Below are 27,910 nucleotides of genomic sequence, written 5' to 3'. Positions count from 1 at the left end.
GGAGCTGAGTTGATCCAAAGCCAGGAACCAAGAGCTTCTTTTAGGTCTCCCATGTGGGGGCAGAGATTCAAGGCATTGGGTCACCCACTGCTTTCCAGGCAACAAGCAGGGAGCTGGATGAGAAGTGGAGTAGCTGGGACATGAACTGGTGCCTATATGGGATCCCAACACTTACAACATGAGGATTTAGGCATTGAGCCACTGTCCTGCCCTGCCCCCACATTTTTTTTTCTAAGATTCCTTTTATTTATTTGAAAAGCAGAGTGTAAGAGAAAGATTTTCCATCTTCTATTCATTCCCCAAATAGCTGCAACAGCCAGGGTTAGTGCAGGCTGTGGCAGGATCCCAGAACTCCATTTGGAGTCTCCCATGTGGGTTACAGGGGTCCAAGTACTTAGGGCCATAATGCTAATTTCCAGATGGATTAGCAGGGAGCTGGATTGGGAATGCAGCCAGGACTGGAACCAGCGCTCTGCCAGGGGATGCCAGTGTTACAGGTAACGACTCAACCTGTTGCACTTCAGTATCAGCTCCTATTCTTTTTTTAAGATTTATTTATTTTTATTGGAAAGTCAGATATACAGAGAGGAGGAGAGCAGAGAAGATGATCTTCTGTCCAAAGATTCACTCCCCAAGTGGCTGCAATGGCCGGGGCTGAGCTGATCTGAAGCCAGGAGCCTGGAGCCTCTTCCAAGTCTCCCACGTGGGTGCAGGATCCCAAGGCTTTGGGCCGACCTCGACTGCTTTCCCAGGCCACAAGCAGGGAGCTGGATGGGAAGTGGGGCCACTGGGATAGAAGTGGCGTCCATATGGGATCCTGGTGCATTCAAGGCGAGGACTTTTAGCCGCTAGGCTACTGCACTGGGTCCTCAACTCCTATTCTATTAAAAAAAAAAAATCTATGGGACAGAATAATGACTTTTCATATCTTTTAGATAAAACTCTGGTATCTTTGAAGAATTTGGCCTCTTACCATATTCATATTTTGCTTATTCTGGGGAGTTTGGTTTGTGTATTTATTTATTGGAAAGGGAGAGAATCAGAGGGAGTACTCATCCACTGGTTCACTCCCCAAATGCCTGAAGCAGGTAGGGCTGGGGCCCAGGAACTCAATCCAAGTCTCTGTTGTGGACCGCAGGAACCTAAATGCTCGAGCTACAATGGGCTGCGATGTGTTAACCACTAGGCTAATCACCCCACCCTTTGTTGTGTTTTGGTTTTGCTTTTTGTTAAAGTTATATCAGTGATTATTATTGCAGGGAATGAAATTAATATGACCCTGATGTGCACATATCTCCAAAAGTAACTGCTGGGATGTTGTTGGAATTTCGCAAAGAAATAGTTTAGGTCTTGGAGAACACACAGATTCAGACTAGCAACGAGGTTTCTAGTATCAAATAAATTATGAATTTATTCATTTGTTTCTACAACCTTAAATATATTATCACATAATCATTCACAAATTGTTTCAATGCATAACTGGCAGGATAGCTTGAAAACAAGTGCTAATAAAAAAGAGGAAAAAAAACCTACAGCAGAGAGACAGTAGTTTGTATTTTGTATTTATAGAAATTTTATATTTTAATAGTTTTGTAAACTTATAATTTATAGCACATATTTTGTTCTACACAGAAGAATCCTATTGTCACTTTCCATATGGATCATTTCCCTGTTTTGCTAGACTTCCACACTGGCAGACTGGTCACAGAGGTGAACAGTTTTTAAGCCATTTCAAATGGTGTTTTCTAATCAATATAATAACCTAAGTTTTTCTCTTCATTGAATTAGCTTTTCTTGTCAAGTTGAGGAAGTTCCAACCACACCTTGCTTGAGTGCACCAGAAGACAGCAGCTAATTTTAACATGGAGACATAATGAAATAAAATTTTCATAGATGAAAACTACTTTCATAGATTGTTATTTTTAGCTATTACTATGGTTTAACTTTTATGAATAATTTCGAAAAAATAACAAAAGCTAAATATGTGTAATACTGCAAAACTGCTCTAAATGTCGTTTTTGACACTTGTCTCGCAGTTAGTCTGACGTTTTGTAGTGGTGACTCCAAACTGCCTAAGTTGAGCCATTTCATTCTTCACTTCCTGTAAACCACTGCATAGTTCTGTCTTCCTTCATCAAATTCATTTCATTTTCTTTGTTTGATGGATGATCATTGGCTACGGAAATAAAATATGCATCTTAAGATAACTTTTACATATCTGTATATTTTAAATATATATATTTTAATGGCTTGTAGTATATCTTCAAAAATAATAAATCTGGGTTATAGCAACTAGTAGATAAAAACTGGTAGGAATGCATAATTACCTTCAACATTACAACAAAATATGTAATAATTCCTAAATCTTTTATCCCTCTCAAGATATTTTTAAGTATATTTATTTTTATATATTGGAGAAAATGAGACAGAATCATCCACGTTCAGGCTTACTCCCAAACGCAGCAAACAGCCAGGACGAGGCCAGCTGGAGCCTGCAAGCAGGGTCTCTGCTCAGGTCTGCCATGGGGCGGCAGGAGCCCGTCCTCAAGTCGTCATGTGTTGCCTCCCAGGGTGCAGAGAAGCTGGGCTGGAAATGGAGGTGGACTCCTAGCGACTCTGACACTCCCAAGTCATGGCTTAAGCAGGTGTGTCACAATACCCTCAGAACTTTTTTCTTTTAATTAAGAGATTTATTTATTTGAAAGGCAGAGTTACAGAGAGAGCGAGAGAGAGAGAAAGAGAAAGAGAGAGCAAGCAAGAGACACAGAGAGAAAGCTTCTCCATCTACTGATTCACTCCCCAAATGGCCACAAGGGCCAGTGCTGGGCCAGTGCTGAGCCAGTGCTGAGCCAGGCCCAAACCAGGACCAGATGCACACTGGTTGCAAAAGCAGAAATTTTAGGATAAAATTATCCACATTCTTCTACAAAAAGTTATAAAAATAATCTTAGCTTGGGCAGGCATTTGGCACAGTGGTTAAGATGCTACTTGGAGGGACTGTATTCATATTGCAGTGCCTTGATTTTGAACTCTACTTCCAATCTACCTTCCAGCTAATGGACACCCTGGAAGGAAGGGATGGCTCAATTAAATTTATATTTTAAAAGTTTTGTAAGCTTAAATTGTGAACTTATAATTTATAGTACACAGGTTGAGTGGGAGAGAAGGAAATACAGAGAGAAAGATTTCCATCTGCTGGTTTACTCTCCAAGTGGCTACAAGGGCCAGAGCTGAACCGGTCCAAACCCAGGAGCCAAGAGTTTCTTCTGGGTCTCCCACCTGGGTGCAGGGTCCCAAGGCTTTGGGCCATCCTCGACTGCTTTCCCAGGCCACAAGAAGGGAGCTGGATGGGAAGTGGAGCAGCCGGGACACAGTATTATCTAATGTGAAAGAAATAATTGAACTTCATGAAAAATAATTCAAAACATTCAACCTAAGGAAATTCAACATTAGAGAGAGAATAAGGAATACACAATTCAAAGAAATGAAAAAAAATGCATGCTGGAGAAATTGAAGATTTAGAAATTATTAAAAAGAAGCAGTCAGAAATTTTGTGGCTGAACACTCTAATGAATTAAAAAATACAGTTGAGATATAATATATCACTAAAATGGACTGAGCAGAAGACAAAATTTCTGATATTGAGGATAATACTTGAAATAACCTATTAGAACAAAAACAAAAGAATGAATAAGACCTTTGAGATATATGGAATATCATTAAATGAAGAAATAACCATATTATGAGGATAACTAAAGGAAAAGAGAAGGAAAATGCATTGAGAATTTGTCTGATGAAATAATAGTTGAAAGGTTTCCAGGTTTTCTTTTTTAAAAAAAATCTTATTTATTTTTATTGAAAAGGCAGATCCACAGAGAGAAGGAGAGACAGAAAGGTCCTCCTACCACAACACCAGAGCTGAGCTGAGCCGATCCAAAGCCAGCAGCCAGGAGCCTCCTCCAGGTCTCTAATGCAGGTGCAGGGTCCCAAGCCTTTGGGCCATTCTCGACTGCTTTCCCAGGGCACAGTCAGGGAGCTGGGCGGAATTGGAGCAGTCGAAGCATGAGCCAGCGCCCATATGGGATCCTGGCGTGTGCAAGGCAAGGACTTCAGCTAGTAGGCTACATCGCTGAACCCGCCTTTCCTAGGTTTGTTTTTTTTTAAAGATTTATTTATTCTTTAAAAAATATTTATTTTTATTGGAAAGTCAGATATATAGAGAGAGGAGGAGAGACAAGAGAGGAAGATCTTCCATCTGATAATTCACTCCCCAAGTGGCCACAACAAATGGAGCTGTGCTGATCCGAAGCCAGGAGCCAGGAACTTCTTCCAGGTCTCCCACATGGGTGCAAGGTCCCAAGGCTTTGGGCTGTCCTCAGCTGCTTCCCCAGGCCACAAGCAGGGAACTGGATGTGAAGAGGTACCACTGGGATTAGAACCAGTGCCCATATGGGATCCTGGCGCATTCAAGGTGAGGACTGCAGCTGCTAGGCCACCATGCTGGGCCCAAAATTTATTTATTCTTATTGCAAAGTCATATATACAAAGAGGAAGAGAGACAGACAGCAAGATCTTCCGTCAGTCTGATGATTCACTCTCCAAGTGACTGCTACAACTGGAGCTGTGCTGATCCGAAGCCAGGAGCCAGGAGCTCTTCTGGGTCTCCCCCATGGGTGCATGATCCCAAGGCATTGGGCCGTCCTCGACTGCATTGGGCCGTCCTCGACTGCTTTCCCATGCTCAATCAGGGAGCTAGATGGGAAGCAATGCTGCTGGCTTTAGAACTGGTGCCCATATGGGATCCCAGCACGTTCAAAGCAAGGATTTAGCTGCTAGGCCACCATGCCATGCCCAAGCTGAAAGAATTTACTCTCAGATCTGGAACAAGACTAGGATGTACATTTTCAGCATTTCCTCCCCCCCCTTGTCCTGGAAGTATTAGCAAGAGAAGTTAGATATGGAAAAATAAAGGGTATTAAAACTGGGAAGGAGGAGCTCAAAATACCCATGTTTGGAGATAATATTAGTTTGTACATTGAAAAACTTAAACACTGTATCAAAAGCTGTTGGAATTGATAAATCAACTTGTAAAGTCACAGGACACAAAGCCAACATGCATGTAAATAGTAGGAGTTTTATACCAGAATAATAGTCTTGCTGAACAGGAAACCAAGAGAAAAAAAAAAAAAAACACACACACACACAACTGCATTCACAACAGGAGTAAATTTAACTGAAGAATTAAAGTAGGTCTACAATGAAAATTATAAAACACTAATGAAAGAATCATCAAGTACACACAAAACATGGATTGGAAGAATTAAGACTGTTAAATATCCATAACACCTAAAGCCATCTATAGATAAATGCAATCTCCACAGGAATACCAATGACATTCCTCACAGAAATAGGAAAAAAATCTAAAAATTTCTATATAACCATGAAAAGGAATAGCCAAAGTGAACCTAAATGAAAAAGTAGATCTAGAGGCATCATGATACTTGACTTCAAAACATGCTACAAAAGTATTGTAATTAAAGTAGCATCGTACTGGCATAAAAATTGACACAATGATCAGTGGGAAAGACTATAACCAAGGATGGGCAGTGAACTGATTTCCTGACAGACACCAAGGACATGCATGGGAGGAAGAATAATCTTTGTCAATAAATAATGCTGGTAAAACAGTATATACATATGTACAAGAATGAAATTAGATTCATTCCCATCATTTATACATTATCAAAATGGTCCAAGGACCTAAATGTAAGACATAGCACTATGAAACTGCTGGAAGAAAACATAAGAGGAAGAACTTCAGGACATTTGATGTAGGTGATGCTTTTTTGAAGGCTCTAAAAGCACAAGCAACAAAGCCAAATTAAATGGGATTATATTGAACTTAGAAATGTTTAGACAGAAACAAACAACCAACAGAGTGAAGAAGCATCTGGCAAAATAGAAGAAAATATTTATAAGCTGCTTATCTGACAAAGGATTAGCTCAGATAATATCCAGATAATAACAAAAACTCATAAAGCAACAAAAGAAACCCAATCCAAGTAAGAAATGAACATAAAAATCTGAATACATTTCCAAATAAAAATATAAATGAATAAATACATTAAAAATTCTATCACTGGCCATGAAGAAGATGTAAATCAAAACCACAATGAGGTAATACCTCAGCTCTATTAAAACAGCTATTACAAAAAAGGCAGAAAGTAAAATTTACTGGCAAGGATATGGAGTAATGGGGAGTACTATATACTATTAGTAAGAATGTAAATTAGTACATCCAGTATGGAAACAGCATCGGGATGGTTCAAAAACAAAGTTAGATGTAGAGCTGCCACTACTGAGCATGTATCCAGAAGAAAAGAAAATGTTCCAGTCGAAGAGAGATTTGGACTTAACTGTTTATTGCACCAATACTCACAATAGTGAAGATATGGAATCAATCAAGATGTCCATCATTGGATGAATGGATAAAAATAATGTAACGTACACACACACACACACACACACACAGAATATTATTTATCTGTAAAAAAGAAATGTGATTCTGTCATTTGTAGTAAAAATAAGTGAAACTGGAGAATATCATGTTAAGCAAATGGAGACACACACAGGAAGACACATACCACATGCTCTCCCTCATTTGTATAAGCTAAAAAAAAAAAAAACCACACACACAATTTGAACACAGAATAGTGATTTCTGGAGGCTGGAAGGGGTGGCAAGAGGAACAGAGGGAGTTTGGATAACAGCGACCAAAATAGACTTAGATCAGAAGAATAAGTTCCTAGTATTATATAGCATAATATGAAGAGCACAGATTACAATTACCTAGTATATATTGTTTGAACTAACAGAAGTAGCAGCTCCATGCCTCCAATCATAGTCAAAGAAGTTGAAATGTTTATTACCTCATTGTGATCAGTACACATTATATACATGTTTTGACATTTTATCTCATTCATAAAAACACACATTGTTAGTAAGTTCTTAAAAATTACTTGAGTGAGAATTGTATTGTGGTTGTTACTTCCAATTAGTAAGATAATTTTCTAATTAATGACATGTATTGTTCACTCACCTAAATCCCTACAAAAATAAAATATTCAAGCAAATTGATATTTAAACTAGATTATAATTAAAAATCAGGTTTCAAAGGAAATCACAAATATTAAAATACTTTATAATAAACAAAAAAGACAGGCCTGGATTGGTATGGTTCTAATCTTAGCAGAAATAGAAGAAAACATACAATTGGGTGATGAGATTATAAGTAAATTCATTTTCTTCTTGAAACCCTTTTTGAACAGAATAAATATTCAAAGAAATGGTGGTTTAGGTTCTAAAACTTGAAGTTCATGGTACATTAGGCTTTGTTTTCACATGAATCATGTTAGAAATTCTTTGTTGAATTAGGCCAACAAAGACAGGGATACAAGATGAAATGTGACCACCAGGAATATGGGAAAACATTTAATACTATATAATTAATTTCTGTAGTATATAAATATGCTTCCTTATTTGTAAGGACTAGAGCTCAATAAATAACATGACTACATTGAATTCTGATAGGTCACTAAATCATACCTTGAGAATAGTTACATGCTTGAAAAGGATTAGCTGTTATATTCATTGAAAATGAGTTGTGTGGCTCCAACTCGGCTGTATCACTGGGTGAAGATGATGCTGAAGACAATCCTAGTCTAACATATCTCCCTCTTCTACCACAGAGTGAACAATCCGCTGGCGTGGCACTAGGTCCTCGGGGCAGTTGAACTTCATGTCGGTTGTAGCTTCTGACAGCTCCACTGTGATGCACAGAACGTTCTCGTTGCCAGATGTAATGGGTTGGTGCAATGGCCATAACCTATAGAGGAAAGCTTATTTTTAGAATTTTATTAATATTTTTAAACAAAATAAGCATAAAATTATAACTCAGGAAAAGCTGTTACTGAAATTGAAATACAACTTGTTTATTAATCAGAGAGAATGAGTTCCCATCTGCTACATCAGTCAACTGCCTGTAAAGGTCAAGACTGGATGTGGACCACACTGGGAGCCAAACACAATCCAGCTTTCCCACAGCAGCCCATCACTGCTAGTCCCAGGGCCTGCACTGGCAGGCAGCTGTGGTTAGGTACCAGAGCCTGAACTTAGGCATTCTATCCAGTGTTTTAACTCCTAGGTCAAACGTCCACCCCTAAATTAACCAGTTTAAGATAGCAACGAATTGTTTCTTGATAAGGCAGTCTTATTCTAAGTTTGGATGAAACAGTACAGTTAATCAAAATCAACACAAAATTCTTTTTTAAAAAACAATTTATTTTCATTGGAAAGGCAGATTTACACAGAGAAGGAGAGTCAAAGATCTCCCTCCTCTGGTTCACTCCCCAAATGACTACAATGGCTGGAACTGAGCTTATCTGAAGCCAGAAGTTACTTCCGGGTCTCCCATGCAGGTTCGGGGTCCCAACGCTTTGGGCCATCCCCCTCTGTTCTTTAGGTCACAAGCAGGGAGCTATATAGAAGTAGAGCAGCCAGGATACACGCCAGCATCCATAGGGGATGCCTGTGCTTGCAGATGGAGGATTAGTCAGTTGAGCCAACACGCTGGCCCCAACGAATACACATTTTATTCTTCAAAAACTGGAATATGTCAGGTCCATCATTTTTTTTTATAAATTGATGGCATTAGTATACACTAATAACTCCACAGCTAAGAAAGAAATTATAAATATAGTTCCCTTTAAAATAGTGAGAGAAATCTTAAATATCTTGGCATTAACCTAAGATGTGAAAGACTTCTATAATGAAAATTACAAAACATTAGAAAAAGAGGAAGACATTATCATGTTCCTGGACTGGCAGGATCAACATCATCAAAATGTCCACATTACCAAAAATAACATACAGATTTAACAGAATTCCAACCAAAATCCCAGCAACATTCTTCTCAGAAAATAGAAAAGATGATACAAAAGTTCATCAGGAAACACACGAGACCACAAATAGCCAAAGCTATTCTGAAGAATAAAAATCTAAGCTGGAGGAATCAAGGTCCAGACCTCAAGACATGCTACAGAGCAGTGGTCATCAAAATAGTCTGGTACTGGTATGAAACAGAGAATAAGATCACTGGAACAGAATAGAAACCCCAGAAAGGAGCCCACACATATATAGCCAAGTAATCTTAAGAAAACTGAAAACAGGGCCTGGCAGCGTGGCCAAGCGGCTGAGGTCCTCGCCTTGAATGTGCCAGAATCCCATAAGGGTGCTGGTTCTAATCCCGGCAGCTCCACTTCCCATCAGGCTCCCTGCTTGTGGCCTGGGAAGGCAGTCAAGGATGACCCAAGGCCTTAGGATCCTGCACCCGCGTGGGAGACCTGGAGGAGGTTCCTGGATCCTGGCTTCGGATTGGCACAGCACTGGCTGTTGCGGTCACTTGGAGAGTGAATCATCGGACGGAAGATCTTCCTCTCTCTCTTCCTCTCTGTATATCTGACTTTCCAATAAAAATAAATAAATCTTAAAAAAAAAAAAGAAAAAAGAAAAGAAAACTGAAAATAATACAGGGAAAAAGTCTGGTTTCTTCCCAAAAAATGCTGTCAGGGCAATTGAATAATAGCCTGTAGAGGTAAGAAGCCAGACCCCCCCACCTGTCACTTCATATAAAAATAAGTTCTAAGTGGATCAAGGACCTAAATCTGCACTTGGAAACCATCAAAGTATTAGAGGAAAATATGGGAAGCATTCTCCAAGATATAGGAATAGGGAAAGATTTATAAAAGTCACCAAAAGCACAGGCAGTCAAAACCAAAATGAACAAACGGGACTACACAAAAAGCTTCTGTACAGCAAAGGAAATGATCAACAAAGCGAAGAAACAATCAACAGAATGGGAGAAACTCTTTTCACACTACAAAACAGATAGGGGATTAATATGCAGGATTTACAAATAGCTTCAGAAACTCAACAACAGCAAAACAAACAACCCTGTGAAGAAACAGGTGAAGGAAATGGACAGACATTTTTCAAATGAACCAATTCAAATGGCTAACAGACATGAAAAAATGCTCAAGCTCTCCAGCTGTCAGGAAAATTAAAATGAAAATCACGTTGAGGTTCCACCTAACTCCAGTGAGACTGGCCTACATTAAGAATCCTACTAATACCACCTGCTGGTGTGGATGTGGGAAGAAAGGTACCCTCCTTCACTGCTGGTGGGATTGAAGGCTAGTATAACCACTATGGAAGTCAGTATGGAGAGTGCTAAGAGAACTGAAAATTGTACTGCCATATGACCCAGCTCTCCCACCTCTGGGAATATATCCAAAGGAAATGAAATCTGCATGAAAAGGATCTGTAATCTTTTATTTAAAGCAGCACAATCTACAATAGCAAAGATGTGAAAACAACCCAGATGCCTGTCAAAAGAGTGGATAAAGAAACCATGGCGCATCTACTTCACGGAATACTAATACTATTTGGCCATTAAACAAATGAAATGCTACCATTTGCAACCAAATGGTCCCAACTAGATACCATTTTTCTCAGAGAAATAAGTCAATTCCAAAAGGACAAATATCATATGTTCTTTCTGATGTAAAACAACCTTCATGCAAAATATAAGACCAATAGCCCTTTCAACATTGTTTTTGCTATATCTGATGGATTTTGACACTTTTGTTTTTCATTTCTTCAAAAACAATTTCTTTTTACTGATTTCCACACTGACTCATAGGTCATACAATAGCATCATTTTCTTCAGGTTTTTCAATTTTTTAATTTCTTCAGGAACACATTGGTCATTTGGTAGCATGTTATTTAACTTTGTGGTTTGTAAATTTTCAATTTTTCTTCCTGCTGTTGATTTTATTTTATGGCTTTTTATTTAAGGAGTTGTATAATTGTGTAATGGACACTATCATATCCAGATATGAGGATACAGTACAGTATGCATTCCTACTTCCAAATCAAAGATGGACTCCCAAAGAAACTGTTAAATATATCTTGACAATGGGATGCTGAAATGTCATTGTCCTTACCTACAATATTAGGAGACATTTAAACAGCGAAATGATGGGCTTATGACTGTTTATGAAGGACTGTACTACTGTAATACTATGGGGGAAATCAATGAGGGGTGGAGGGCATTTGAGGAGGGGGAAAGGGAAATCCCAGAGCCTGTGAAATGTATATACTAAAATTTTAAAAATTTAATTGTGGTTCCTGACTATTAATCTTAAAATATTTGCAATTGTGGCAAAATGTGTGGTGACTAAGAGCAGATAAGTTGCTTAACCTTTTGGTTTCTCAGCTTCTTATCTAAGTAACAGTGTGTTTTAGAGACTTGCTGCAAGGATTAGATGAGGTTTCATTTATAAAACACCTGAGAGTCTTCACCATTTGTCAGGCACTGTTTTATAAGGTTTGCTAAATAAAACATGGGTTTAGAGTTAATAGATTGAATTTTCTTTTTCTGGCTCTGCCACTTGCTAGCTCCATAACCCTGGGAAAGTTATGTCTTTATTTTCATTTTATATCTTCCAGCCATTGCCTCAATGCTCCAGGTACCCCAGCAGTCAGGGATAGGTCAGACTGATGCCAGGAACCAATAACTCAATCTAGGTCTCCCATGTGGGTAGGGGGTCCTTGTTCTCGAGCTATCCCTTGCTCTCAGGATGAACATAAGCACAGAGCTGGAGACAGACATGAGGGCTAGGATTTGAGCACAAAGGCATTCTCATCTATGATGTGAACATCTCAAGTAGCCCAGAAAAAGATTATCTGCCCAGTATAGTTATATGTGTCAACTGTAAGAACAAATGCCTGTCCTGGCAAGCAGCCTTTCTGTGATATCTGTACAATACTTACAGAAATGCCTGTCAAGTTCTCAAAACTAGCTATATTACTTTCACTTTGAGTCTCTTACCTTCTCTGCTAAGCTTTAAATATCCCTTATATGTGGTTACGCATCTTACCTGTTGATCATTTAATTAGTCATTTTCTTAAGCATGTATGTCTAAATATCAAATCCATTATCTTCTCAATAAATCCATTTGCTTCTTTAGCTTTTCACATCATTCTATTTATTATACAGGTTTGGAACTGGCAGCTACCTCTCTCCTATGCCCTATATCCAAATGGTCACTCACTGAGTAATGATAACTTTATAACATTTCCTATTTCATTTTCATTAGTATTGCTATTAGTCTGAAGCAAACGCTTGTCTTCTTAGCTGTAGATGACCGTGCAGTTTCCAGTATATTCTCAATATTGGCTTTCTTCTGCATATAGTCATTGGATTATTCAGTCCAAAACATTGCTTATTTTAGCAGAACAGGTTGGACAACTCTCCTGGTCAAGCAAGGCAGCATGCTCCTGGGTCTGTGGATATACTAAAGTAGACATGGACAGCCAACAGACCTTGGATGAATTTTTTCAATCCTGGTGCAACAGAGTCAACAATGTCTCAGAACTATCAAAACCACTCAAGTGACACCCTTGGAACATTCTTCCCCACATCAGGGTCTCTAAGGTGTCATCAAATGACTACCTCCCATCCCTGGATGCTGATGTAGTTCGACAGCAAGGAGTGGCCCTCTACCCTTCCCCCTTTTGAACACAGGAGGGAATAAAAAAACTGAAACATTTGTCTCTCCACCTTCCTCTATACCTGACCCCACATCCAATGGAGGGTATGCATCCCTTTCAACACTGTAAGTACTAAATTAAAAAAAAAAAACCTGCTGATTTTATATCACTATTTTTGAAAACTGAGCTAAAAGTGGTAAGAAGACACACTAGTAATAAAATGCACTTCAGCTGATATGATTAAGGATGATTATGATTCTTAACTTCTTTGTAGTCAATATTTTAAAAGCACACACATTACATAATTCATTATCTGAGAGAAGAGCTTCTGCGCTCATTTGGACAGTGGTGTATAATGGAGAATTTAAAAAGTTGCTACTTAATGAACTTTATACCTATGGACAAGTCAGTCTAAGACACAGTTTTTTTTTACCTGAGAAATGGGAAGCATATTTATGCTGTTTAAATCTCAAGATAAAGATACATTTCTTAAACTACCCAAATTTACAAGCAGCTTATATGGAAACTGAATGCTGAAGTGAAAACATAACCCTGGGAAGTCATTAGATGTGAGGTCAAATTCTGGCTCAGCCATTTACTTGAATGACCTTTAATAAATCCCAACCTCCTTGCTTCTGCTTCACCAATCTGGAAAATAATTCCACCAGTCCCACAGGTATTTTTGTGAGGCTAAGAGAATAATTTATATGAAAATTTATAATTTTATAAATAATTTATAAAGCATTGTACAAAGTATTCCTGCAAGCCAATTTGTAGCTACTATCCTAAATTGGGTTTTAGACAATAGAAGTAAAGAGATGTTGCATTTGGCACAATGCCAGTACTAGGCTTTCAACAATAAATGTATAGAATGCTTAGTTCAATTTCTAACAGCGTGTTTGGATACTTCAGCCAATGTTGGGGCAGAGATGATGTGATTTTCCTTTACAAGTGATTCCCCACACCACTGGCCTTAGTGCTCATAAAAAACTAGCTGTTGCATGGCATTTAATACAAGAGGATGAAGTCGAGGTAGTTGTCTTTTCTATACACCAGTACAATTCAAAAATACTGGCTGCAACAACCAAAAAAACCAGCGCATGTATCTGCCACTGCAGTAAGAGGCAGTACAAAGTGATCACACTGAAGAATTATAGTTTTCCTACTTTAAGAGGATATAAAAAGTGACTGAAAGACTTAAATCTCATTCATTCTATCCATCACCAAAATTTGTATTTATTACCTACTGTGTGCCAGCACTGTTCTATGTTACTTGGGATACAGTAAGGACAAAACAAGGACCCTACCTTCTTAGAAGTTATATTTTGGTATGGGAAACAAACATACGTAAGACAAAAAATTAAAAAAGCATATTATAGGATGGCTGAGTGATATGATATGATGGAAATCAGAACTGAGAAATTTTAAAGTGATAGCAACAGATACTCATTATTTTTAACAGCTTTATTGAAATAAATTCAAACACCATATATTTCACCCAAAACCCATATAAAATCTACAATTAATGATTTCAACATACTGAACTATATAATCACATCACAATCAATTTCATTTTAATTACTCCCCTGTAAAAGGACCAGTCATTCCCCATTTCTCCCTTTGCCTTTCTCAGCATCTGATAAGCACTAATTTACTTTCTGCATATATTTGTCAATCTTGGACATTTCATATAAAACAAAATTTTATACCATGTAATCTTTTGTGACTTCTTTCACTTAATGCTTTCAAGTTTTGTAAACAGGCACAGAGTGGCTTTTTTTTTTTTTTTTTTTAAAGATTTACTTATTTGAAAGCTAGAGTTGCAGAAAGACAAAGAGAGGGAGAGGCAGAGACAAACAGATCTTCCATCTGCTGGCTTGATTCCCAGATGTTCTGCAAGAAAGAGCTGGGGCTAGCCAGGCTGTCTTCTGGATCCCTCATGCGGGTGGAAGGGGTCCAGGTATCCCGGCCATCTTCAGATCATTTGCAGAGAGCTGGATCAGAACTGGAGTAGCTCAGACGTGAACTGGTGCCCTTATTGGACACTGACGTTGTGGGTGGTAGCTTTTACCCTCCATACAACACCGGCCTTGCCATTAGGTTTTTAGTATAGACAAATGAATCTCCAAATTACTTCAGCTTCAATTTTCTGAGTCTGTGGACTACTGCCTCCCTCTTTGTCATTCAAATAAGTAAATAAATCTTAAGACAGTAAAAATTTATAAAACTTTGAACTTAAAATTTAGGCTTGGTTGAAATTTTACTAGAAATCTGTTTGCTTACCTAAATCCTCTCTACAACATAAACAGGAAGCTTTTAAAAAAGATTTACTTTAGGCAGGCAAGTAGTCTATCACATTAATCCTCCACCTGTGGCTCAAGCAGCCCTTTTAGGGGCCAGTATCAGTCCTGCCTGCTCCACTTCCTATCCAGCTCTCTGCTAATGGCCTAGGAAAGCATCAGAAGATGGGCCAAGTCCTTGGGCCTCTGGGACCATGTGGGAGAACTAGTAGAAGCTTCTGGGTTCAGATTGGCTCAGCTCTGGCCTTTGTTAGGGAGTAAACCAGTGGATTTCCTTCTCTGTAGCTCTAACTTTCAAGTAAAGTAAAATTTTAAAAAGTTTTAAAAACTCATTTGAGTGGCAGAGAGAGATTGATTTTCCATGTGTTGACTTATTTGGCAAACGGCCATAATGGCTAGGGCTGAACCAGGTTGAAGCCAGAAGTTAGAAACCTCAACCTGATCCCCCACATGGGTGGCAGGGGACCAGGTAAATGGGGCATCTTCTGCTGCCTTCCTGGCTGCTGCAGCTGGGAGCCAGGTCACAAAGTGGAGTTTCCAGGACTCAAACCAGTGATCTAACATGGAATTCCAGCATTACAAGCAGCAGTTAACCAGCTACTTAACTTACAGCTCGTTGTTTTTTTTAGATCACCACTGTCAGATCACTGCCTCTAGCAGAATCGACCTCATTTTCAGAGAGTTGTTAGAATAACAGTTTTTATGTTGAGATACTATTGCTTTTGATTTTTTGCTCACAGATCTTAGTTTTCTGTCATAAGACAAATGAAATATTCTCTGATTTTTAAAATATTTACTTGAAGACAACTAGCAAGTTTTCTGCATCTTTCTTCATCTTACTAAAATCTCTGATCCTTTCCATTATTCTACATAACATTTTTGTCTTGAGATGTTCCTCTGTTTGAGTTGCCACCCTCTGGCTATGCAGTTGCTTGCTGAAGTGGAATGCAGTAAATTCGGCACTGTAGGTGCCATGTGATGGCTACCTTGTCTCTGCAGTCTAGGTCTGGACTTTTCTGTAGGTCCCCATTACACAACTGAGTTTATAGTTGCTAAAACGTTTTAGTCTTCTAGTCACATTGCTATCAAGTCACTTCAACTTCTCTGGCTCTTTTGTAATCTACTAGTGGCAGCCATGGTAAGTCCAAGTCCAATAGTATATGTTAATGTTGTTGCATTTAAGATGCTAGCCAAAGCATCTTGAAAATGGATGGGCTATCTGAAATTAGAAAAGCCACTGTCAGTACTCTGCCCTCTTGCTTCTGATGTGTCATCTATGCTTTTAGCTGATTGTCCTGTGAAGTCTGAGGCCTTTACTTAAAAAAAAATTAGAGTGTTTAAATATGGCCCATCATTACATCAGCAAGTGTGCAAATTAACCACTCCTTACTTGAGAAAATGATAATCAAAAATATCTTCATTACAGGATTCCTTCAATTCAATGCCCTGCAATTATAATGAGTCTGGTTTGAATAGTTTAGTTCCATGAATTTGGGGGTGGTCTTATACAATCAATTTTATATAATTTTCTGTTGAATTTAATCTTGGTTGATTATGTATCTTTTCTTTAAAGATTTATTTATTTTTATCAGGCAAACTTACAGAGAGAAGGAGACAACAATCTTCCATTTGCTGTTTTATTCCCCAAATGGCTGCAGCAGCTGGAGGTGAGCCAATCCAAAGCCAGGAGCTTCTGCCAGTTCTCCCACATGGAAGCAGGGGCCCAACGCTTCGGGCCATCCTCCTCTGCTTTTCCAGACCACGAGCAGGGAGCGGGATGGGAAGTGCAGTAGCCAGACAAGAACAAGCACCCATATGGATGCTGGTGCTTGAAGGTAAAACATTAGCTTGTTGAGCCACGATTTAGACCCTCAATCTTTTTTTAAAAAATAGTATTTTGACTTTTGTTTAAAATGTATTTATTGGAAAGGCAGAGTGAGAGAGGGAGAGACAGAGAAAGATCTTCCATCTGCTGACTGACTGCGAACCAGGTCTGGGCCAGGCCTGGAATATCTTTCAGGTTGCCCAGGTGGGTGGCAGGGTCCAGGTTCATCGGACCATCTTCCACTGCTTTCCCAAGAGCACTGACAGGGAGTTAGATTGCAATAGCAAGGATTCAAACAGGTGCTCCCACAGGGCATGTGGGGTCATAGATGCAGTTTAAGCTACTGTGCACAATACTGGCCAATTGTATAGTCTTCAGAGTTACTGTTGAATCCTCATAGTAGCCCAACAGACAATAATTCTCCCAACTTAATAAACAATTAGGTATATCTGCTATGTTTTCACCTCAGTAGCAAATATAATCAACAAGGTTAGTTACAGGCAGCATTCAGTAACATACCACTAAAGTCTTCCTTCAGGTTGATGGTAATCCATTAGCTGGCTCATTTGACTAAGTTATTTAACCAGACAGAATTTCATTTAATAAGAGCACTATTTAACCCACATCCACAAAAAAAAAATCCTAACTTATTACTAAAGCTTATGGTGAACACTGTTTTTCACTTGATTTCTATTGTAGAATTTTTTTTACTTTGAAACATTAGCTTTCTTTATGAAAAATCAAGAAACATAAAAAAATAGCTGAAACTGAATTATTAGTGTTCTGCTAATTTATCTTGAAAAAAATTTGCAATCAAGGATGCTCACTTAATATATTCTATGTAAAAAGAGGTAGTGTTACACATATTTTAATTACTTCCTGTACTGCTGATATTTTCAATTTTAGGAAGTTGAAATTTCACACACTTTAGTGAAAATTATTATTCAACTCCAATAATATTACCATCACTAATAAGATTGATATATTCACACATGTTCCAATATATTAATTATTGTTTAGACAGAAGAAACACACTAGAATAAAAATAGTTACTACAGAAGCAAGCCACTCTGAAAAGCAGAAATGATAATTTTTAATTACTGTGGTATACAGTTAAAAAAAAACAATATAACATACAATTGTATTCATGATAATGACTAAGGTTAAAAGTCTATCCTTACATGTGCCCCCTGAAAATCTCCAGAACATTAGATGTACATTAAAAAGAAAAATCGATAAAAAGGTAAAGATTACATACATGAATATTTAAAAATCCTTACCTCCTCACAGCATCGCCTGCTCACAATAGCCCTATATTCAATTCTGTCCCAGAGCTGGTCCCTTAACTTTAGGAAATTAGGGAATAGTTTTCTCCAGTTTTTCCCTAAAGCCCATGGGAAAATCTCATACTTGGACTCCTCCTCATCTTCTTCCACAGTGTTAGCCAGGTACCTAACAAACAAGACCAACAACCCAAAACAAGAATGGTAAAGGACAGGCACAGGAGCTGACCAGGCGATAAACACATTCAAGATGTTCAGTCTTATAATTAAAGAAATGCAGATAAAAATGTATACAAATCTTGAATGTTGTTCTAGACCAAACCAAGTTGAGTTACTTGAAAATGGTCTGGTCTTTCAGGCCTCCCTTTCATGCTTCGACAGGTGGATGTAGCGCAGTGTTAGTCCGGGACTAATAATTAGTCCAGGACTAATTATTCCCCACTGCTAAGGCAAAGCCTTTCCTAGGACTCTTCTTTTTCTTTTTAAAGACTTTTTACCTGAAAGGCAGAGTTAAAGAGAAAGGAGACACACAGATCTTCCATCCTCTGATTCCCTACTCAAATGGTCTGAAACTGGGAACCAGGAGCTTCTTCCAGGTCTCCCACATGAGTAAAAGGACCCAAGGCTTCGGACCATCCCCTGCTTCTTTTCTGGACCATAAGCAGGTAGCTGGATGAGACTGGAGCAGCTGGGACTTGAACTGGTGCCATATGGGATGCTTGTGCCACAAGCTGTTGATTAGCCTGGTATGCCATGGCACTCACACCCTAAGCGCTCTTCTTAGTACTCCACGAATTACAAATGTTCACAGCCTGGCTGGTGGGAATAGGCATTGTTTCTAGTCCTGCATGAATGTAAGTTCTGATCTGAGCAGATCCAAAGTCAGGAGCCTCCTCTAGGTCTCTCACACGGGTACAGGGTCCCAAGGCTTTGGATCATCCTCCACTGGTTTCCCAGGCCAATTCCAGGGAACTGGATGGGAAGTCGAGCACCCAGGACATGAACTGGAGCCCATAAGGGATCCTGGCTACTGAGCCACCACACTGGGCCCAAGATCGCCATTATGTGGCACACATCCCATATAGGAATGGGTTTGACATTCACATCTGGCTCCCGATTACACCTTTCTGCTTACTAAAACAGATCCTGAAAGGCACTGGAGATGATTCAAGTAATTGGGTTCCTGACACCCACCTGGAAGAACCTGGATTGAGCTCCTGGCTTTGGAGTGACCCACCCTCGGCCATCACAGACAATTGGGAAGTGAATAGGTGATGACAGAGAGAGTGCTACTAGCTCTTTCAAATTATAAACTATACATATATATGAACATATATGCATGTATGTATAGATAAAGGAAAATCTACAGTATACTAAGGTGTTATACCAGAGCCACACTGTGCATCTATTCTAGGTTAATTTTTCAGGCTCATTTAGACATAATCTTTTTAAGAAATACACAGAAGTTGTATTTTACATTTTAAAAATCTGGGGAGGGCCCGGCACGGTGGCACAAGTGGTTAAGATCCTCGCCTTGCACGCTCGGGATCCCATATGGGCGCCGGTTCTAATCCCAGCAGCCCTGCTTCCCTTCCAGCTCCCTGCCTGTGGCCCGGGAAGGCAGTCGAGGACGGCCCAAAGCTTTGGGACCCTGCACCCATGTGGGAGACCCGGAAGAGGCTCCTGGCTTCGGATCGGCATAGCATCGGCAGTTGCGCTCACTTAGGGAGTGAATCATCGGACGGAAGATCTTCCTGTCTCTCGTCTCTGTATATCCGCCTTTCCAATAAAAAAAATAATAAAAATAAATCTTTTTAAAAAAAATCTGGGGACCAATGCAGCAGCTCTACTGGCTATCCTTCACTTACAAGCATCAGCATTCCATATGGACACTAGTTCCTGTCATGGATACTACACTTCTGATCCAGCTCTCTGCTTGTGGCCTGGGAAAGCAGTGGAGGATGGTCCAAGTTGTTGGGCCCCTGAACTCACATAGGAGACCAAGAGGAGTCCATTTGTGAAGTGAAGCAGCAGATAGAAGATCCTTCTGTCTTCCCTTCTCTATGTAAATCTGCCTTTTCAGTGAAAATAAATAAGCCTAAAATTATATATAATTATACATATATATTATATATATTTGTATTTGTGTATAAAATAAAATCTTTTACCTAAGTTTAAAATGTATTTGAAAGGCAAAAATGAAGTAAACAGCAGCTTAATTTAGCATTTATTGGATAAATTTTGCCACTGGTAAATCACATCTGAATTTCCACACGAGTCCCACCGCTTCCTAAGTGCAGTTTCCTTATTGAGAAAGTAGATAGAAACATGCATTTCACATAGAATATTAAATGAATTAACATACATAAAAAATCGTGGTGCCTTTCACATTATATTAAGTATTAGTTAATGCTATTATATATTCTTCTACTTTAGTAACCATCACGAAATTATCAAGTGAGGGCCTCTTTAATGCACACGGAAAGCAGCTTCTTCTACTCCTATTTCTTTAATGACTTTCCAATTCTGCATTAAGTTGACTGAATACAATTTTATTTTTAAGGACCAACAACTACTGTATGGTATTCAATTCAAATATTTTTTATAGCTACATTCCCATACAGCATTATATCCAGGTATAGGATAAAAAAGGAAATATGTTGTTAATTCCAACTTAACTAATCTTATAGATCAGAAAACAATGTCACTGAAACCATTTAACAAATCACAAAACTGATATGAATTTTTGTGGAAGAACTAAAAACAAATTAGCATTTCTTTGTCACTGTCTCAGCATGACAGCCAGTGGCTACTAAAGGGATCCACTACAAATAACTTCTACATTATAGACATGCTCCACAAAAAGCATAACTAGAATATTTTCCACAGATAGCCAATGTAAAGAGACAATGATTACTTTTTCACTTATTAACTAAACATTTTAAGAAAGTATTTCAGCATTAAAAAATATATAAGATGTAAGAACAGGACCTGGAGCGGTGGCCTAGCAGCTAAAGTCCTCGCCTTGCACACGCCCGGATCCCATATGGGCACTGGTTCTAATCCTGGCAGCTCCACTTCCCATCCACCTCCCTGCCTGTGGCCTGGAAAAGCAGTCGAGGACGGCCCAAAGCCTTGGGACCCTGCACCTGTGTGGGAGACCTGGAAGTTCCTGGCTCCTGACTTCGGACTGGCACAGCACTGGCCGTTGCGCTCACTTGGGGAGTGAATCATCGGATGGAAGATCTTCCTCTCTGTCTCTCTTCCTCTCTGTGTATCTGACTTTGTAATGAAAATAAATCTTTTAAAAAAAAAGATGTAAGAACAGAATTTGAGATAATTCATGTAGCAGCACTTCAAAAAAATGTAAAAGGAACAAGAAAACTTAGGTATATAATAAACATATCCTATTAAAGCAAAAAGTGAATAGTTTTAGCTGACCTATTCAAAATTACACTAAGATTTTTTTTAAAAAAGATATATTTATTTTTATTGGAAAGACAGATTTACAGAGACAGAAAGATCTTCCATCCAGTGGTATGAGCTGCGGTGTCGGGCCCTATACTAAGGATTTAAGCAGCTTATGTTTCAGTAAGAAAGCACACATATTATAATTAACTAATGCAAAAATCACTTAGTAGAAAGCATACTTACAAAGCAATAAAGAAATTCATTCTGGTATGTTCATTTATAGTAAATTTAGCCCTCTTGAAATAAACAAAGGTCATCGCCAAAAGATACTGTAAGAATAAAGTTAGAAATTAACATTAATGCTTTGCTTTCATAAATAAAATTGCCTTAACATTTCTCATGAATAAGTTAAAACGATACCATTTAAACTTAAATAGTTCTCAGCCATTGTTAGTTTCATAAATTTCATTATAGATAATATTTTTAAATTAAAATACCAGTTTCTCAAGCTTAAGATTTTGAATGTTTAGACACTGAAAAAACCATACTTCTTCACTGAGATTTACCACTTACATTTTGCCACATTTGCTTGACACCCCTTTGTATGTATGTGTATATAATATTTGTTTCTGAACCCTACTAGTTTGTTGCAGAATCTATATTCTTTTTAAAGCAGTCTTTATGAATGACTTCTAGGGACCAGAGCTGTGGTACAGCAGGCTAAACTGTATGGAGTTCTAGGCTCCTGGCTTGAGCCAGCCCCAGTCGTGGTTGTCATGGCCATTTAGGGAATGAACCAGTAAATGGAATACCCCTGAAACGCTGCCTTTCAAATAAAATGAAAGAAAAGGAAATCACATGACTAAGCTGACATCAGAGTACATACCAGGAGGGAATGGGGGAAGGAATAAGGGAAATCCCAGAACTCATGGAATTGTACCACAAAAACTTCTTAAAAGTCATAGCATCCTAATGTTAGTGTATCCTATCATCACAGAATGGCCCTCAAGCAATTCCAAGTTTTCAGGGTAACTGCCAAGTAAAGGACCCTTGGAACACAGTCCTGGTTAGTCACTGTTCAAACACTGCCCTCTTCCGCCCAACAAATTTAATGCACTTAAAGCTGGGGGAAAAAAAAAAAACTCCACAGAATCTGATGTCTAAAATATTCCAAATGTGATTTTTTTCAGACAAAGATTTATTTATTTTAAAGTCAGACTTACACAGAGAAAGAAGAGAAAGAAAGATCTCCCCTCCATGGGATCACTCCCCAGATGGCTCCACGGCTGGGGCTGGGCCAGGACAAAGCCAGGAGGCGAGAGCTTCTTGATCGCCCACGTGGCTATAGGCATCAGAGCACTTGGGCCATCTTCTGCTGCTTTCTCAGGCACATTAGAAGGGAGCTAAATTGGAAGTTGAGTGACCAGGTCTTCAAATGGTGCCCATATGGAATGCCGGTGTCACAGGTGGCAGCTTTTACGCACTATACCACAATGCTAGTCCAGGAGTGGAGTTGTGGTACAGTGGATCAAGCTGCTGCCTGGGTTGCCCACATCCCATATTGAGAGTGGCTGAAATCAAGTGCTGCCTCCATATCTAATTCATTTTTCTGCTAATGTACATGGTAAGCAGCATATAATGGCCCAAGTACTTGGAATCTTGCTATGCATATGGGAGACTCAGGTGAAGTTCCTGGCTCTTGATTTTGGTCTTGTCCTGGCTACTGCCAAATTTTGGGGAGTGAATTAGCCATGAGAGGATCTTATCCTACCCCTCTGTCTCTCATCACTTTGCCTTTCAATAAATAAAACTTTAAATAAATGTTCAAATCAATATTAGCTGAGTGGGTGTCGAATCTTAAATCTAACCTTCCATTTATCTCCTTTTCTGTTGGATCACAACTGTGATGTGAACCTATGCTGAATTTCTTTTAGGACTGTTGGCTCTAACTGGTATTGCTGAAGCAGAAATGGTCGCTAATCATTAAAAGCATAGAAACACCACTGTCTGTAGTTAGACATTCTGTCTTGGAACATTGGTTCCAAAGTAAAGCTTAAATTACTTTGGCTTTAATAAGATTATTTGGGTTTATCTGAATTACTACGAAATAAAAGCATTTTAAAAAGATTTATTGGGCCGAGGTTAGAGTCTAAAGTCCTAGTCTTGCATGCACTGGGATCCCACACGTGCACTTGTTCGTGTCCTACCTCCCATCCAGCTCCCTGTTTGTGACCTGGGAAAGCAGTTAAGGACGGCCCAAAGCCTTGGGACCCTATACCCATGTGGGAGACCCAGAAGAAGCTCCTGGCTCCTGGCTTCGAATCAGCTCAGCTCCAGCTGTTGCAGCTGCTTGGGGAGTGCATCAGTGGATGGAAGATATTCTTCTCTGTCTCTTCTCTGTATATCCGGCTTTCCAATAAAAATAAATGAATCCTCAATAAAAGGTAGTTATTTACTTGAAAGGTAGAGAGAGAAATTCTTCCATCAATCCATCCATCAATTTTGTCACTTCCCAAATAGCCACAACAGCAGGGACTGACCACGACAAAGTCAGGAGCCAGGACCTTTTTCGGGGTCCCCCACATGGATGCAGGGGCCCATGCACTTGGGCCATTTTCTGCTTCTTTCCTAGGCCTGTTAGCAGGGGGCTGGACAGGAAGTGGAGCAGCTGAGACTGGAACTGGTGCTAATATGGAAGGACAGCATTGAGGTGGCACCTTAAGCTGTTGCACCACAGCACCAGTACCCCAGAGAAGATTTTCTAAGTACAGTAAGTCTAGAATATTTTTTCTCCACAGCCTGATGAAAGGTAGTAGTTGTGGTTAAAGGATTAAGTCGGGGTTGACGCTGTGGTACAGCTGCTTAAGCTGACACTCCATATCAGAGTGTTAGTTCCTGTCTCAGGTGCTTTGCTTCTGCTCCAACTCCCTGCTAATGCTCCTGGGAAGTCAGTGGAAGATGGTCCTGTCACCCAGCCAGGAGGCCCACGTGGAGGTCCTGGCTCATCTGACACAGCCCTGACTGCAGCTGCCATAGAAGGAATGGACTAGCAGATGGAAGACTCATCTCTCCCTCTCTGCCATTCTGCCTTTTAAATAAATTAAATAAATATTTTAAAAGCCATTAAAGATGGATTGTTCCCCTGGCCCCAGATTCAGGGGGGAAAATGATGATATCAGTGTGGAAGCAATGGTCTTACCCACTTTCCTGTAGCCCTTGACCCTTTGTACTCTAATCAACTATGTAAGATTATAAAAAAAAATAGAATTTTTGGATAAGTAAAAAAATTTAAAAAGATGGCTTGTCTTTATTGGTTCTTCAATCAGATCTGGACTAAAGGTCATTTAATCAGCAATATTTTCTGAATCTATGCTATATGCTAATTCCAAAACTCAAAGTATAAAGATTCATGAAGGAGTATTACAGGTTAGCTATTTTCCAAATCTTAATTAACAAACCAAAAAATTATTGTAGGTTCTCATTAAAGTTCTAGTGATCATGTAACACATAAAAATGCCAGTTCATATTATCATTACATTTACCTTGTCTGCAATTTTACAGCAGCAGTCCATCCACAAGAAATCTTGAATTAAATCATCATCTACAACAAAAGAAAACTATGACTTGTCTTTTAAACATGGAATATTTCCTTTTGAAGAACTACTATATCAGGAGGTTATAAATGATGCTTAGAAAGCAAACAGAACCCAAGAAACTGTTGAATTTACCTGGACAATAAGATGCTGGACTCTATGCTTGGTATACTCTTGCAATGAAAGAATCTTGACTGAATTTGAAATGTAATACAGCAACAAGGTGGAGGAATCCACCATGGGGGGAGGGTACAGGCAAGGGTTGGGGGATTCCCAGAGCCTATGAAACTGTGTCACATAATGCAATGTAATTAATTAAAAAATATATATTTTAAAAATAATAAAAAAAGAAAGCAAACAGAAGTGGCTGACCCATTAACACTGCTTAAATTTTCAGTTGTTAGATATCTTTATCATTGCAAAAACTGTATAAAAACCCATTTTATTTGACTTAAAATAGCTTGTGTTGGAGGGGGGTGATTGAAGTGCTTGCATTATTAAAAATCTAATCACATTTTGAGAAACATGTTAGGTAACCTTAGTTCTTCTTTTCCAAATCAATCGAAATGGAGAAAATAATCAGTTTTTTAAGAAACCGTGACTTTTGGTTTTCTTAGTATGTTTGAAAATGTCTCTCAATACATTTCTCTATTAACTTTATCCTTAGATTTCAAGGCATTTTTTGTTTTGTATTATTCTGTCCTGTTTATTTTATCTGCAATTAAAATATATATGAAAATATCTACATAAAATCATTTAAAGTAACATTTAATTTTGGAGAAAAATAAGTATTAGAAGAACAAAACCACCAGCAAAAATATTAGCCATACATTTGAGGGGCTGGTGCGGTGGCACGCGGGCTAACTCTGCCTGCAGTACTGGCATCCCTTCAGTGCTGGCTCGTGTCTCAGGTGTTCCACAGTTGATCTAGCTCCCTGCTTGTGGCTTAGCAAAGCAGCAGAGGACGGCCGAGTTCTCAGGCCCCCGCACTCATATGGCAGGCCCAGAACAGCTCCTGGCTCCTGGCTTTGGACTGGCTCAGCTCTGGCCATTCTGGCCATTTGGTGAGTGAACCAATGAACTGAAGACCTCTCTGTTTCTCCTCTCACTGTAAAATCTCCCTTTCAAATAAAAATAATGTTTAAAAAATCCTAAAATGAATTGATCTGATTTTTAAAGGCTAAACAATCTCAAGATACACTGACAGTTGTCAGAGTATAATCCAAGAAAATACTTTTTTCCATTTCTTCCTTTTATGTAATTTGTACATGCTAGGAATACCATAAATGTAAAAAAATACATGGAAACTTGTGAGAATAACTACTAATTTCCTGAGAACAATCAATTTATTTTTATTAACGTTATTTTTACAATTATCTAAAATGGGAGAATCAGGTGTTCTCTCATGACCAGTACTCAGATTTTGTGGAAAATAATTCTGTCCTATATTTAATAAAGGGAAACAAACACTCCAGATCTTAATGATGGAGGACATTTTGCTTTTACTTTTTTTTTTTAAACCTCATCTTTCGTTTTTCACCTGGCCTTCCTATAAACAAGGACGCCTGTGATCTAGGTCACCAAACTGCATTACCCACTTGACCTGGTTTATTCCCAGGGATATTTATCTATCTCACCAACCTATTTTTCTCTTCCCACTCCATTCCTCCAAGTAAAATACCTTCCCTTTTTGATAGAAGTAGTATGCAGAAGTTTATTTTTGTTTAACTATTAAGAAACGTATCAACAAAGTACCAATGCTTCATGGTACGAACAAGTTCAATTTCATTACACGAACATGCTGACAAAGCATAGTTAATTTTTAAAACATTGCCAAAATGTAACACTGAAACTTCTCCAGATGACCAACTTTCCAATATCGGCTTTAGCAATGAAAGTCCTGGAAATACATATTTGTTTAATCACTAGATGAGTTCACTTTTAACAAGAAAAAAACAAAGTAACTCCAATTAAAAAAAAACTAAGTAAAATGAAAATTATTCAATGTAGATAGAAAATCTGACAGAAAACAGCATGCTCTTTTTTATGAAAATGCCAAAATATATGTATACAAATGTATTCTAAGTACTTTATAATTCCACATTTATAATACTTTAAACGTACCAAATAATTTAAAGAAAGCAGTCATTTCCTGACGCTGTATCACTAGGCAAGGTCCTTTGGGACGTTTAGATTTGTTGTTATTATGTGCATTTTTTTCAGAAGCTTGCCAACTATCTTTTAACATAGGACGCTTCAGATTAATGCCTTTTTTAGGCTGATGTGCTCTATTTGGCCCTGGTTTTACGTGGACAGTGACAGTAGGTGGCGTCTCACAATTCATTTGATTGTGTCTCATTTTGGTTTCCCAAGAGTCCTGTAAAAACAAAACATACAATTACTTATCACATTAATTCATTTCTTCACAGAAACAACCATGTGGGTGAAGCCCCCAGTCGTATGAACTGTTACTGAATTTGCTATTACAGATGTTATTTGTGACAGACTCCATTAGAAATGGCTTTTAGAATGCGTTGCTAAAAAAGCTATTCTGCCTTTACATTTTTCTCATCTCAAATAATGAGAATATACTCTATTGTTCCATGGCTATTATGAAATCCTAAACTAAATGTGAAAGTTAATTTCAGAAATTATATTGAGTATACCATTTATCATATTCTTTCCTGATAAATTTTTATTTTAATTTGACATGACTTTTATAACATGGCTGTTTTTTTTTATAACTTTTATAAGACAAGGAAAACTATATCCAGAGTTAAATTATTGTCAGTATCAGTACTATATTAAAAAGCAATCTTGGGACTGGTGTTGTGGCATAGTGCGTTAAGTTTCCCTCTGCAGTGCCAGCATCCCATAAGGGTCCTG

At 38.6% G+C, this 27,910-nt stretch overlaps 1 protein-coding gene across 2 annotated transcripts; it reads right to left on the bottom strand.

Moving 5' to 3' along the window:
• Nucleotides 1-1,487: 1,487 nt before the first annotated feature.
• SPDYA (speedy/RINGO cell cycle regulator family member A) lies at nucleotides 1,488-27,401 on the bottom strand. 2 transcript variants are annotated; one of them, XM_040993965.1, is made up of 6 exons: nucleotides 27,149-27,401; nucleotides 24,974-25,032; nucleotides 21,675-21,760; nucleotides 18,018-18,189; nucleotides 7,606-7,885; nucleotides 1,488-2,176 (listed from the first exon to the last, which is right to left on the bottom strand). In XM_040993965.1, the coding sequence occupies exons 1-6, from the start codon at nucleotides 27,381-27,383 to the stop codon at nucleotides 2,088-2,090; spliced, it is 921 nt and encodes a 306-aa protein (XP_040849899.1). In that variant the 5' UTR covers nucleotides 27,384-27,401; the 3' UTR covers nucleotides 1,488-2,087. The 2 variants fall into 2 exon arrangements, with proteins under 2 accessions (XP_040849899.1, XP_040849900.1); XM_040993966.1 differs by having other exon boundaries at nucleotides 1,488-2,197; nucleotides 7,621-7,885; nucleotides 27,149-27,398.
• Between the last annotated feature and the right edge of the window lie 509 nt (nucleotides 27,402-27,910).

Source organism: Ochotona curzoniae, unplaced genomic scaffold, assembly GCF_017591425.1.
Source record: "Ochotona curzoniae isolate NIBS_2020 unplaced genomic scaffold, NIBS_Ocur_1.0 contig_883, whole genome shotgun sequence".
In the NCBI taxonomy this organism is placed as follows: Eukaryota; Metazoa; Chordata; class Mammalia; order Lagomorpha; family Ochotonidae; genus Ochotona; species Ochotona curzoniae.
This window is presented reverse-complemented; position numbering and strand designations above follow the sequence as displayed.

Excerpts from the sequence above, each read along its gene's own strand:
- SPDYA (XM_040993966.1), bottom strand. The coding sequence starts at position 27,383 with ATGAGACACAATCAAATGAATTGTGAGACGCCACCTACTGTCACTGTC. Across the intron at positions 18,190-21,674 it reads ATGAATTTCTTTATTGCTTT|GTACCTGGCTAACACTGTGG; the intron begins GTAAGTATGCTT and ends CTTGTTTGTTAG. Across the intron at positions 7,886-18,017 it reads GCAGGCGATGCTGTGAGGAG|GTTATGGCCATTGCACCAAC; the intron begins GTAAGGATTTTT and ends TTTCCTCTATAG.